This window comes from Lactuca virosa, chromosome 4 (genome assembly GCF_052849685.1).
Source record: "Lactuca virosa cultivar CGN04683 chromosome 4, Lactuca_virosa_CGN04683_v6, whole genome shotgun sequence".
NCBI classification, from domain to species: Eukaryota; Viridiplantae; Streptophyta; class Magnoliopsida; order Asterales; family Asteraceae; genus Lactuca; species Lactuca virosa.
In genome coordinates this window covers 70,646,960-70,661,445 of record NC_136429.1, presented here as the reverse complement: position 1 = coordinate 70,661,445, position 14,486 = coordinate 70,646,960, and the positions used below count along the sequence as shown (strand labels likewise).

The 14,486-nt window shown below is 33.8% G+C and overlaps 1 protein-coding gene and 1 long non-coding RNA gene across 2 annotated transcripts; both read left to right on the top strand.

Annotated features, from left to right (window-relative positions):
* The first annotated feature begins 3,492 nt into the window (after positions 1-3,492).
* Positions 3,493-4,627, top strand: LOC145105313 (early nodulin-like protein 18). The gene is made up of 2 exons (XM_079042439.1): positions 3,493-3,776; positions 3,892-4,627. The coding sequence occupies exons 1-2, from the start codon at positions 3,599-3,601 to the stop codon at positions 4,332-4,334; spliced, it is 621 nt and encodes a 206-aa protein (XP_078898565.1). The 5' UTR covers positions 3,493-3,598; the 3' UTR covers positions 4,335-4,627.
* A 3,471-nt stretch (positions 4,628-8,098) lies between these two features.
* LOC145168553 (uncharacterized) lies at positions 8,099-8,662 on the top strand. The gene is made up of 2 exons (XR_013741931.1): positions 8,099-8,159; positions 8,235-8,662. It is a non-coding gene; the product is annotated as an uncharacterized LOC145168553 (long non-coding RNA).
* The last annotated feature ends 5,824 nt before the right edge of the window (positions 8,663-14,486 follow it).

The following is a 14,486-nucleotide window of genomic DNA, read 5'->3' as shown; positions in this document are numbered from 1 at the left end:
AATAAGTTTCCCTCCAAAGTCAAAATTGGTACTAGTCTTTCAAAGACTGAAATTCAGGCTCTAATAAAGTTTCTCATATAATTAAAATTGGTGTTATTTTATATGAGACTGAAATCCAGTCCCTAATATGTTTCTATCAAAAACAGTTGGTGTCTCATTCATTAGTTTCTGATATATGATATCTATGAGTAAATAATTTTTTTCAAAGACTAAAATTTAATCCCTAATAAGTTCCTTAAAAAATCAGCATCGGTACATGTTTATCTGGGACTAAAATTCATCCCCTAAAGAATTTTTAACCAAAGTCAAAAATGGGTTACTCTACTAAGACTGAACTTCGGTCCCTAATAAGCTTCCTTTTAAATATTACTTGTGACTAATTCATTAGTCACTAATATATGGTATATATAACTAAATAATCAGTCTCAGATACTAATTTCAAGTCCGTTATAAGTGTCTATTCAAATTTTAATTAATGCATGTCTATTAGAGACTGAAATTCAGTATTTAGAAAGCTTCACTATAATGTCAAATATTTGTAATTATATCGGGGACTGAAATTCATTCCCCAATAAGTTTCTTAAAAAAACAAAATTTGGCACAAGTCTATCAAGGACTGAAATTTAGTCCATAATTAGCTTCCATTCAATGTCGAAATTGGTGTTAGTCTATTCGAGACTAAAATTCAGTCCCTAATGTGTTTCCCTCTAAATCTAAATCGGCACAAACTTATTAGCGACTAAATCTCAGTCCCGAAAAAGTTTAGTCAGTCTCTAATTATTCGCACATTAAAATCAGTCCTAAATAGTGTTAGAGACTGATTCATCAGTCCCAGATACATGGTATCAAAGATTGATTAATCAGTCTCTGATATTTTAGTCACAAATGCCCATTTTTCTTGTAGTGCATAATTTTGGACAAGAGATTAATTGTGATCTGTGTCTCATGTCCATACGATATCTTGTAGAACGAAGGAATATTTGATCACTTATCTTAGGACCAATGTCTGATCACTTCAAAGTCTGGCAGTTGCTTTGGAAAGGACTCTTTGCTGTTTGATTTAGAAGTTATACTTGCAATTGTAGTTATAGACTTATCCAAGTGGGAGACTATTGGATTAAGTGTCTAAGACAATAACTAAATTAATATATACTTGAATTAAAAGCAAAGTGCTTTTGGGTTGCTCTCAAAACTAGTAATTGACATAATGACTTTTTGGAGAGAGAGAGAGAGAGAGAGAGGTTGATTTATTAGTTTATTATAATATTAATAAATAGCAATAAATAATTTATTAAAATATTATGAGGTTAATTTATTACTTACAAAATAATATTATTTAATTAATAATTAATCAGAAAGTAATTAGAATTAATTTTGGAATTAATTGGATTAATTAAAAGTGCAAGGACCTACGATGTAAATGTCCAATAGTTGAACAAGAGAAGGATTCTAGAATTATATAGGGTAGGCCGAAAATATGGAGCCTTCTTAGAGTTCTAGATTAATCCTTAAGGATAATTAGGAATGTGGATAATTACCTAATTTGAGATATTAGTATTATATTCAAATTAGGGTTTCTAGAGTTTCTAATTCAACTATATAAGGAGCCTTGGAGCTTAAATTTTCGGTTACTCTTTTCTCAAGAAGAAAAGACGAAAATTCCATTATCCCTCCTCTCTCCTCTCAAGTCTTCTATTTCTAGGGTTTGGGTACAAACCATTAGAGGCACGAAATTTCTGATGCTTGCTTTCTGAAGTTTGTTCAAGAAGGAATTGTTGATTATTTACTACAATAATAAAAAGATATGTAAAACCTAAAACCCTTTATGAATTTAGATTATAATAGGGTATTCCTAGAGTTCTTTGATGTTCATAGATTATAAAATTTAATAGAGAAAACTTAGATTCAAATAGGTTGCATGTGAACTTAAGGGTTAAGTTTTTTCACCACATGAATTGTAAATATAACCTATAAAACCCATCACTCTTTGCATGTAAACGTATCTATACAATTTATACCTTAAAATTTGTTTTTAAAACTCTTTATTCATCTAAAAAAATTTATACATGTATTTAATAATATGTATAAATACATTTAAATGAAAAAAAAAACTTTAAAAACATTTTTTTAAGGTATAAAATTATATAAATATGTTTTTTATATGTATTTATTATTTTTATACGTATTTTTATATATAATTATATTTTTTTATACATAAATATGTATTTAAAATGTATTTATAAATGTTTTTTACAGGCAGGATTAGTGTTTAGAAGTTAATATCACAAAATCATAAACGCATGGATCAGAACTTGAGACCTCCAATCTAAGAGGTAAACCTCTACCAACTATGCTAGTCTTACATTGGTGTATTTATACATGTATTTACTTAATAATACTAATAATAAAGAATTTTAAAAATAATATATTTATTTACGTTTTTAATAAAATAATAATAATAATAATAATATTAATAATAAAAATATCAAAGCTTTTTTTTCGAAAAGTCTCAATATTTTGGATAAAATTACGAAATAGTTTCAAATTAATTTGTTACCGATTTTAACCGGGTGAAAAGAGTCATAATGCAATGTTTTACTGGTTTTTAGGACTTTTAAAAAAAAAAATTAAGTTGGGAGTAAAACGTAAACTGAACCAAAATTTTAAAATTTTATCGGAGATTTCCCTAATTTTAAAATTAAATTATTGGTATTTTATTTTGCGATTTTGGTATTTACTTTATTGTAAAGTTATGTTTTTTATTATTTACATAATTTGTTTTTATAATTTTTATTTTTTTAATATTAATTTTTATTATTATAATTTTGTTAATTAATTGTCATTTGTGTAATTTTATATTATGTCAATCAAAATATATATTTTCAACATTATTTTTTTATTGTTATTTTATATATAACTGTTTGGAAATTTTAATTTTATATTTTTGTGGGCAGTTTCGCATAGGAATTATGCGATGCAAAGTACGAAACGACTAAAAAATAATTTAATAATAATTTCCATTGATATATCTCTCTATTGTAATAAAAGAATAGTTTTAATATCCTTTTGATAAGTGTCATCATATTAAGCCTCCTAATTAATACATATTTTATTCTTCTTTTGTCATGTGTCACCATATTAGGCCTTCTAATTAATCAATGACACTTGTCAACCTATTAATTCTTCATTTCAAATTTCAAATTTTAAATTTCTCACTCTAATTACATTAAATTAATAACATTAGAATAAAAATTAAAATAAAATTAATACAAATTATAAGGTGATATAATTTCACATATTTATTTAAATTAATGATTATAACTTTATATAACTAAAAAAATATCTCTTAATTAATAATTTATTTAAAATAATTGATTAATAATTTTGAATTCTGACTATAAAATTTTAATTAATTTTATAACCGTAGTTTTCACGGTTATAAACTAGTTATGTAATAAATATATAAAAAAGGTCAACTTTTTCTCTGTCGACGTGAACTTTCTTTATCACATGCCGCTATCGATTACAAATTGAACAGATTTCGAGATCAGATCGCTGCTACCATTCACCGACCACCGAAAAATTTCAGCCGCTTCCAATGGCTCCGGTGGTGCATTTAACATTAATCGCGCTTTTCATCACTAGCGCCGCCGCATACACCAATCACACTGTCGGAGGCCCCGCCGGTTGGCTTTTCGACCCCAATACCAACACCTCTTCCGCAAATTACGCCTCTTGGGCCGGCAATCAAACCTTCGATCTTGGCGACTACTTAAGTAAGCGTAATTTTGAATCCAGAAAAATTGCTATTGCTATTGATTTTGATTAGTCATTTGAGTTTAGTTTATTTGAATTGATTTTATTGTTGATCTGATTGTGATTCATGTGTAGTATTTAACACGAACACGAATCAGACGGTGGTTTTGACTTACAACACGACGACGTTCCGTAGCTGTAGCGTTGATAACTCTTCAGACAGTGACACTTTTATGTACAGCCAAGGAAACCAACAGTTCGGGCAGCCGTTGACCGTCGCAGTTCCGTTGACGATCGAGGGACTGAACTACTTCTTTTCCGATGCCAGTGACGGTGTTCAGTGCGAGAATGGGATGGCGTTCGGTATCAACGTCAGTCACGGCGACGGACTTCCGCCAAACCTCAACCAGCCTCCCCCGCCTCCCTACGTTGAGCCTCCGTCTAACGCTGATGGGACGCCTGGGACCATCGCTGGTAATCTGCCGAGTGGCGCTGGATTGAGCGTTGATGCTAACGTGCGCAGAGCCGTGTTTTACGCACTCACGTTCTATGGAATCTTTGGGTTGCTTCAGGTGTGAAAGAAGATAACGGGTAGAGATTTTAGTTGTTGTAATTTTCTGGGGGCATATTGGGCATTGCAAATGTTTGTCGAGAGGTGATATGGAAGCAAGTATTCTTTAAACTTTTGTGTTCAGAATGAAAAACTTGCTGAGGGTACCAAAATTTTTAAACTATTGATATAATTTTTTTTTTTATTTTTTTATTTTTATTTTTTTATTTTTAGTTTGAAGTATCTGTAATAGTAAATTACGTTTTTGGTCATTATGTTTAGTTGATTTATTAAAAAAATATTTACTTTATTTTATTTTTATTATTTTTAGTCCATTGTAATATTTTGTCCATATATTGTCAAATTTAACAACTCCCTCGTTTATATTAATTTCAATAAATACTTTTATTGCTATATTAATTTCAATAAGGGGATAGGAAATATGTGGCGGTTGGGTATACAACACTAGGTATAGAACCAAAAAAAACATTGTTGTTTTACTTCAAAACTTAGACGGAGTCGTGTTTTTCCTTTTTTAATCCTTAAAATTGTTTCCCTCTTCCTTGACTTCTCCATCTTTGTAGAGTGTAGTTGTCATATTTTAATTCAAAGCTTCTCCATATATTAAAGGGAAAATACCGCCAATAGACAAAAAATAGGGGTCAATTTTAAAATTTAGTCATAAAAAATGACTTTTCCGGCTATAGACATGAATTCTGCGGAGGGCCTCCGCGGACCTCCGCGGATCGAAGTTTCCTCTGCGGAGAGGGGTATTTTTGTCATTTCACCATGTTCTTTTTGACAAAATCGAACCCTCCTCTTTGGTCCCCCCAATGGTCCCCCGAATCCTCTTTGACAAAAACAATCCTCCGCATCGACGTACCACCGACGATTCCGGCGACACCGACATCAAATCTGGCGACAACGACATCAAACGACGTCATTTTCCGACGACATCGATTACATACGATTTCAATTTCGAACTTAAATTCCGGCAGTTATGGAGGGCAATTTCCCCGATATTTTGGCCGACGGATTTGGCTCCCGGGTATTTCTCACATTCCTTTCTTTGGATTAATGTAGTATATTATTGAAATTTGTCGAAACCGATTTGATTACATGTAATATATAGGTAAAATATACATATTTAGATGAAATCGATTTTTACAGGTTTCGGATTGGGTATGATCCATTCCGCGAAGGGTTACGTCAGTCCGCAGAGCACCCTCCGCGGAGTGATGTATTTTCTCCAGGGAATGCAAAGAATGAATAAAATTGGGCCTCCGCGGAGGTATTGATCAATCCGCAGAGGGTTCTCTGCGGAATGACTTGTAGTCTCCGCGTAATGACCTCAAACTGATTTTTCTAATTTTTTTTCTGCCGTTTTTCTGCCCTTTTATATGAAATTAAATGTTATGTTTTGCAGCACGAAGATCTCAATCAAAAAGCGGATTTAACTTTTAAAAGGTGTGGTGGGTACTATCATTAAAGACTATTTTCCGCACCTAACACAATCACAACGACAATTATTCGAAGCTTCGCCGTTCGGAGTATTCTTAGGAATGCATATCCCACATGGTGATCCGTTACTTGTGCATTTGATGATGTTGCACGAAGTAAGGTGTCAACAAGTATTTGAAATGGGGAGGTTTCTTTTTGATATACAAGGGACGCATTTGGATTTTGGTGAAAATGAATATATTCTCATTTGTGGTTTAAAAGTTGGTCCTTATGTGGATTTACTCCACGACGAAAAAGGCCGGTCAGATTCAAATCTTTGTTATTGGTTGTTCCCAAAATATATCTGATGCACGTTTGCGGTTGAAAGATTTAGAAAACTTGATTATGTCCCTGAATTACTTGGCACTACAAGATGAAGATGTTGCGATGCATATCCAGCTTGTTTTTATGTTGAAGGGTCTCCACGGACGGGACGTTAAAATGGGCATTTCCACAACAGTATACAAGCTTGCTGATAATAAAGATGATTGGAACAGGTATTACATTTAAAGATTGTGTATAAATGCAATGCAATAATAATAATTATAATAAATAAATTGAAAATTGCAGGTTTGCATGGGGTACGTATTTCTGGACCTATACTTCGCGTTTGATGCGTGGAATGTTTAAGAAAATAGAAGGGTTTAGACTATTCAAGCAGACTAATCTCGAATCCAAGAAAGTACACAAGTATACCGTTCCCGGTTTTATGCTTCCGTTTAAGGTTACTTTCTAATGCATTTAAATAGGTATCAGTTTTTTATACTATAAAAACTTTGAACTTCGGTTTGTATTATATAATAAGTTTGTATTATGACTTTTATAGTATAATAGCATGATACTTATATTTTTTTCATAGGTATGGATTTTGGAGACGTTCCCAGAGATAACCCAGTTTTATATACGTACGCCGACAGAATTGCCACGGATGAGGGCGTGAAGAAGTAAAACATCGTTATCTTGGCGTCAATGTTGTCAAATAATCAACGTGTTTGTGGTATGCTTTTTATATTAACGATCATCTATAGTTACAAATTCCAATGTATTTTCATGTTAAACTAACAATCTGATTTCTGCAGCCTAACAACCAACCTATTAATGTCGTGGCAAACCTGGAGGAGGTGACGTTGTCGTTTATGTTCGCTATGTCAATTGGACTCTTAACCCTGTAGAGTCTCCCCCACGGCAACATAGTCCAGTCCGAAATAGTCCACCTGTTGTTGCCTCACCTTCTCGAAGAAAGATGTACAAGTCCGAAATAGAAACATCTTCGACCGAATCTGGCACAAATGCTTCTTCCTCGCAACGTCCTGAAATAGAAACAAGTTATATGTCAAACGACACATCAAGGTTGGTAAAGAAGAAGAAGACAACCACAAAGGCATTAGTGAAGCGTCTACTAGGCGTTGTGGCTGACTTAACTTCTAAAGTAGATCGTGTATTACAGAAAAAAGATGAACCAGACAGAAATTTTGAACAAGACAGAGGGTTTCGAGAGGAGGAGGAGGAGGAGGAGATGATAAATGAAGAGGAGGAAAAAAAATATTACCATGATACACATTTGCATTATAATGATATAAGTACTCATGGTTTGGAGGTGGAATTTGGGCCTACACCTACGCATGTTGAGCCGTCATCGGACGTGGGTTAACATCACACAAAAGAAATGACTCCTATTGTTAGGCCGCAACGAAAGAGGGGTGTTCCATGGTATCAACGGACTCCGTTCACAGTGGTACAAAACTCATATTTTAAATTTGGTATATTTTTAAAATATTAACGTATTGATAATTATTTAACATGTTAATTTTTTAGTTGCAATCCACACCAAAATTGAAGAAAATCACCAAAGCAAAGAAAAAAAAAGTGGTGAAGAGTCCTGAAAAAGCAAATGAAGACATTGTGAATGAAGAGAGTAATGATGTTTCAAATCATCTCCTGCTCGACAGTGTTGAAGGTGCCAGTACGTTGAGTTTTTGGAGAGAATAGAATACGATCTCTTCCAACCTAAACACTAAACATAGGCTGCATATGCTCACACTGGATGTGGAGTTTTGGTCAATGTTACTTGCAGTTACTGACGCTGGGTGGTTAATTTCTTCGGTAACATTCGTTAAATATAATTTTTAACTACATTTTTAGACGATAATTTATATAAAAAACTGTAACATTTTTATCTTAAAATGTACAGCATATTGCGATATGGAGTGCCTTGCTCATGGAAAGACGGCTGGCGAACGCAAGGTGGACGATATTCCCTCAAGAACTTAATTTGCAAAACGGAAAAACATTTTTTCTTAGGAATATAGCAAATGGTGTCGGAGGCCATCCTAAATGGAAGGATGTGGATATGGTTAGTTAAGTTTATTAATTATTTATTTTATATAGGAACTGAATTAATGACTATTATATTTGTTTTTGTTTGCAGGTTCTATTCCCCATAAACGTTCCTCATGCCCATTGGTTTTTGGCAGTGCTACATTTAGATATTTGGAAAGTACACATTTATGATTCAGCACGATCTATGAATTTCTTCACACAGTACTTGACTGGTGGAGAATTCAAAAGTTTTGGGGATAGTATTATCTCAGAGCTAGATGTCATTGACTACTAGAACGATTTTCCCGATGGACACAAAGACAACGCAGTTGTGGAGTTTATTGATATTGTAGACGCGCCACAACAGGAATATATTCTTAATAGCGGGGATTGTGGAGTATTCGTAAGCATGTATATGGAAATGATTGCTTTGGGGGTACTGGTGAAGAGTGATAAGCCATGTAGAGATGCAGGATTTCTCTACAGAAATAGGATGACAAATATTATTTGGGATACTAAATAACTTGATGTTTGGAAGTTTGTATACATTATTATGAAATACTTTTTTTAGTAGTTTTGTTTAATATAAATATGTTTTTTATCCTATATTTTTTGAAACATAATTCACCAACATATATTACGATACATTCAAACAAAATAAACATTAGAAATAACATAATAACATTACACAAAACATTACAAATAAAAGATGAACGACTAACAAACATTGCATAAAACATTACGAATAAAAGAGTCGTCTACATGAAAAAGGGTTTATTTTTAACCAGATTCCAAACGTCTGTATACTCGAAATCAGTTTCATCAAACTGGCACAGGTAATATCCGTTCACGTATTCAAGAAGTTCTTCATCGTCAGCATCAGAGCATCACATTTTCTCATAATTGTAGCATCGATTGAACCATATGACTTTTGTCTTTAAATCCATCCATTTACTAACAATATCGGGTTTTAGTCGTTCTTTTCCTTGTCCCACCTCATAGTTGAACAAAGCTACTAAGCGGGACCATTCATCACCAACAAGGCAATTAAGGGGAGCGATTACCGATAGACCCTCGTAAATGATAATCCAACATCGTGTTAGGACCAACACCTCTATTGTCGTCCATGGATATGTACCATTTTTGGAGCAGACGCATTAGACGGATTAGCTGCATTTGAAGAAGTTGGTACATTGGATGCCATTTTGTGAAATGATCCCTTACCTTTAATTCGGATGTATCGATACATGCTTTACTATATATAAAAAGATAGGTAACGCGGACTGACAAGTCAGTAACGCGGACTGACAAACAGCTACGCGGACTGACAAGTCAATAACGCGGACTGACAAGTCAGTAACGTGGATTGACAAACAGCTCTTTGCGGAGTTGAAGGGTCTATATATTGTCATGGATGATCGTTGGATATTTGCGGACTGTCGTGTCTATATAAAACGACAAAAAACTGTGTATCACTTCATCTAATCTATTTTAGTTCATTTACTTTGTATGTTTTACAATGGGTTCAAAACCATGGACCGCTAACGAGTATTTGCTTCTAACTCGTGCATATATTAATGTCTACGAGAACAACAGTTTGACAAATAGAATGTTTTTGCTCCTATTAACCAATACCTTCAACACCGACGCTGAAACCACCATAGAAAACCATCGCATCACGCTTGATATAGCAGCAAAATGGTATGAATTGAAAACAGAAGTTGTGTTATTCAACGATCTTTATAAGAAGATTGAAGACGATCGTGTGAATGATACTGATGAAGACATCTTGGAGGCAGCTAAAGAACAATACAAATCCATTAGCAATGGAGAGAGTTTCGAGTATGAAGCCCCTTGGAATCTTTTGAAAAATGTCCCGTTTTATTAACTAGTATTGCGTTTTGTATTGCTTTATTTATATGTAATATGGTATTTATCCTTTATTTTTTGAAACATAAGAGCACAACAAATGTTACGAAACCATACATTAATTCAAACAAAATAAACATTACAAATAACATAAAAACATTACTGCCGTCCATATTGCGGACAGACAAACAGCTCTGCGGACTGACAAACAGGTTACGCGGACTGACAAACAGGTTACGCGTACTGACAGGTCATTTACGCGGACTGACAAGTAAGTTCTGCGGAATAATGTATATTGATTCCTTTTAAATTGGACAAACATTTTTCATTTTTACAAGGTGTCGAAAGTTGTGAAAATGAGTTCAGTCAATCAGGTATTAAGAAAAAGTTTCTCCAACCTACCGACTTTTTTCCATAATCTGCAAAGAACCAATCCTAACACCTTCACGTACATTACAAAAGATCAGTACAATCCTTTCCAAATTTGTTTTGTGGCATTGGGATGCGTGGTATGTAATTTGTTATAGTAAATAAATATTTACTTATTTGAAGTTGTTATATGGCTAATATTCTTATCTTGACTTGCAGATTCGTACGTTTCTCACGTCTATGATACCAATCATATTCGTTGGTCAAGTACCTCTGATTGGGGCGTATGTAACATCCATGTACATTGCGGTTGCTTTAGATGGAAATCATGAACCCCTTCTCATAGTGTTTGCTTTGGGAACCATAAACTATGACAATTCATGGTTATGGTTCATGAGGAGGCTTAAAGAATGTTTAGGTGACAATACGGAAGTTGGTTTCATAAGCCATATGTCTGATTCCATAGACTTTGCAGTTCAAAGAGTCTACCCTGATTCATATCATGGCTATTGTTGTAAAAATATAGCCGAGAAGATACGCGCTTCCACCGGAAGCAATACAGTCGTAGAGAAGTTGTTCTTGAAGACTTGTAAAGCGTATAATATGTATAATTTTTATGCATGTTTGAACAACTTACAAAATGAGGTTAATGGGAATGATCCTCATTGGCTTGAAAATATTCCCATTAAAAAATGGGTACGGGCTTTTTTTCCTAGAGTACGTTTCAATGTTAAATTCATTGACATTCCCGATGTTGTCAATTGGTTTAGAACAAACAGACATGAGTTTCCAATAATAACAATTATTGAAATGGTCCATGACTCGATGCAAGCAGTGTATCGTCAACGTGCTGCGTTTGGAGGTAATTATAAGTTATGACATCACTCAAATGGTCAATTGATATGTTATTATACGTTATGACATCAAAATTTTTGTTTTTTCATTCAGTTCATTTCACAGGGGATTTTCATGGTCTTCTAACCCCTTATGCACTTAAGGTGATTCATAAAAGATTTATCCACTCGGATGGTTGTAGGATTAGGCATATTGTTGGCGACAGATATGAAGTGAGTAAGTATTCAACAACCGAATCTGTGCAATTAGACCGTGGTATTTGTAGTTGCGGTAAATGGCAAAAATGCGGTATACCTTGTGAGCATGCTATAGCTTCACTACAACGGCTTGAAATTGCAGAAATCCAGCAAATGGTAAATTTAAAGTTAAGTACCGCGGTGTATCGAAATGGTTATCAAACTGAGACGGTCAATCCTATTCCAACCCTTAGGCATTGGGAAATACCAGTTGAAAGTGTTGTGGTCTTACCTCCACGACAATTCAATTGAACGGTATTGTATGGATCACAACGAATATTAGTTTGTATTCAGTTCTATGTTAACCGTAGTTGTAATGGTCTGTTGGCGTTGTTTAGTTTTAATAAAAAAATGTTTACCTTTAAATAAATAATTGTATTCCCATAATTGTAATGTGTGGATGACAACGACTAGACAAACAGCTCTGCGGACTGACAAACAGTTTTGCGGACTGATAAACAGCTCTGCGGACTGACCAACAGCTCTGCGGACTGACAAAAAGTTTTGCGGACTGACAAACATTATCTCTGCGGAGTTGAAGGGACTATATATAGTCATGGATGGTCGTTGGATTTATGGTATAGAGTTATAATTTTTTTTTAAATTTAAAATGAGTTCATCTTCAAGTTTGTATATTTGCTCGTGCAACGAAGTTGATTGTTTCTATTGTGATCCGATCGACCCTTTTCTTGCCCCATCACCAAATTTAAGAGAGTCGTATATGTCTGAGGATACTTTGCAACAACTACAATGGGCTGAAGAACAAAAAAAAATAAAGAGTCATCTCGAGCTCTCACTGAACGTCGTGACCTCATTGCGGCGGAGTGCAAAGAGGTTGAGGAAAGGATGACGATTACTAAAAAAAATCAAAGATCATGAGGAATGGATAAAAAAAAACTAAGAAGAATATCAAACTGTCTGAAAAATGGCTTGCTGACAAGGATGCAGAAATGATAGAACTTGGGAGGTAAAAGGACCGTATGGAAGATAAATTAAGAATTAGGGACGACTACATAACAATGGAGAAAGAAAAGTATCCTTTGCAATTCCCTTAAGTTAATTAGTGTTGTTGTACGTTTACTATATGTTTCTGGTTTGTTGAATGTATTATCTTCGAGTTTTAGTTATTATTCTACTAGTAATGATGCATTAATATAATCATAATATTACCCATCATCTTTAAAATAAACACACCATTTCAAAGTACACAAATTAATGTCCTCTAAAACAAAACATAATTAATTATAAATACAACATCAATCATTCAAATCAAACGTTGAACAATAGTCTTCTCTCTTCGTCCCACTCTTCCAGCGCGTCTCTTATGTTCCGTGCGTCTCTAGCATCTCCTGAGTCCCTTGTGTCCCTTTCCCTTTTGTGTTACTACTTGATGCCGCACTATTTTTACTAGCCTTTTTTTTGATTCATTGGGACCAACGCCGTGTTGGATTAGTGTCTAAGTCCATAACTATATTTGGTATGTACCTGACCCGGTTGTGCATGGTCCTTTTGGGTTGTCTTCACCAAAGCAACTTGACTGGAGGAATAATATAGAAAGAGGTGATTATGGTTCATTAATATATTATAAGACTAATATATTAAAAGAGAAATCATATTTGTTTAATTAACATTGGTCAATAATTAATTAAGAATTAATTTTGTGATCAAAAGAAGTTAATTGAACTTAAGGGGCTGAACTGTAATTATGAGATAGTTACTAAGTTGGGCAAGGAAACCCTAATAGATGGGGTGGACGAATTCTAGGGATAAACCCTTAAGAATTCGTCCATGATAGGGATTCTGGAATTATCTTACGGGCTGCTTGGTGGCTAAGTAACCAGATAAGAATAATCACTGAAACCCTAATTCCTACACCTATATAAAGGACCCCTTGGCATGGGAATTTCGGCCACTTGAACCCTAGAAGTCCTAGAGCCGAAATTCTCCTCTCCCTTCTCTCTCTCTCTCTCTCTCTCTCTCTTGTTTCCTCCAATTGATATTGGTGTTTGTGATTCACTAGAGGCACAACACTTGAGGTGCTAAAGTTCTCAAGGCTTCAAGATCTTCAATCAACAACAAGGTAAACATCTAGATCTGATTTGTGATGTTAATTTCGATTATATACACTAGATCTAGGGTTAGAAAGTCTTGGATGAATTGCATGTACAATAGAGAAACCTAAATCCAAGCATTAGGGTTTGCATGAGCACATATGATGTTCTTTTGGCTCAAACCTATCAGTGGTATCAGAGACTTTGTTTGGTTTCTATTATATTGATGCCTTGTATGTTCATTCATGCTTTAAAATCGTTTTTTGGGCATTCTGTCTGATGAACTCGACGAGTTCCATTGAGAACTCGACGACTTCCATTGAGAACTCGACGAGTTGGATGAACTCGACGAGTTCCAATGAGAACTCGACGAGTTTAGCTGTCAGACAGAGAGATTTTCGGGATTTCTTGTTGTTTTGCTTAAGGATAATTACCTAAATCGTTTTTGACTAATAAAATCCGAATTTTATTACTGTTTTATGATTATCCTTACCAAATCAAAAGATAATTACCAATTGTTTGAATAATAAATTCCTTATTTGATAATATTTGATTATTTAAAGTCATTGTTGAATTATCTTGCAAATAAAATTGATTAAGTCAAATTTAGATAATCATTAAATTAAATGTTTAATTTAAATTATTTGCTATTTGATCCTTTGTGTTTTTTGAAAAGTTCAAAACTTGCCCTCAAGTTTTGAAATTTAAATTTTGATTAAAAGTTTAATTTAAACTATTTAAATTTCAAACCCTAGAATTTTACAAATTTAAAATTCAACCTTATACTTTATAATATTATAAGATATATATATATATATATATATATATATATATATATATATATATATATATATATATAACTTAAATGCTAGTCTTACCGTTAGTAGGCCTCATTCACGAAGCCAATCTATAAGGGGGTATAAGGTTATGGTATATAAAATGGCCGTTTAATGGGTGTTCACTCTCACCCACCGCTTCCTT

What these genes read in the sequence shown, in the direction of transcription:
- LOC145105313 (XM_079042439.1), top strand. Translation starts at nt 3,599, where the DNA reads ATGGCTCCGGTGGTGCATTTAACATTAATCGCGCTTTTCATCACTAGC. An exon ending in CGATCTTGGCGACTACTTAA is followed by an intron (nt 3,777 to 3,891) that starts GTAAGCGTAATT and finishes ATTCATGTGTAG; the next exon opens with TATTTAACACGAACACGAAT.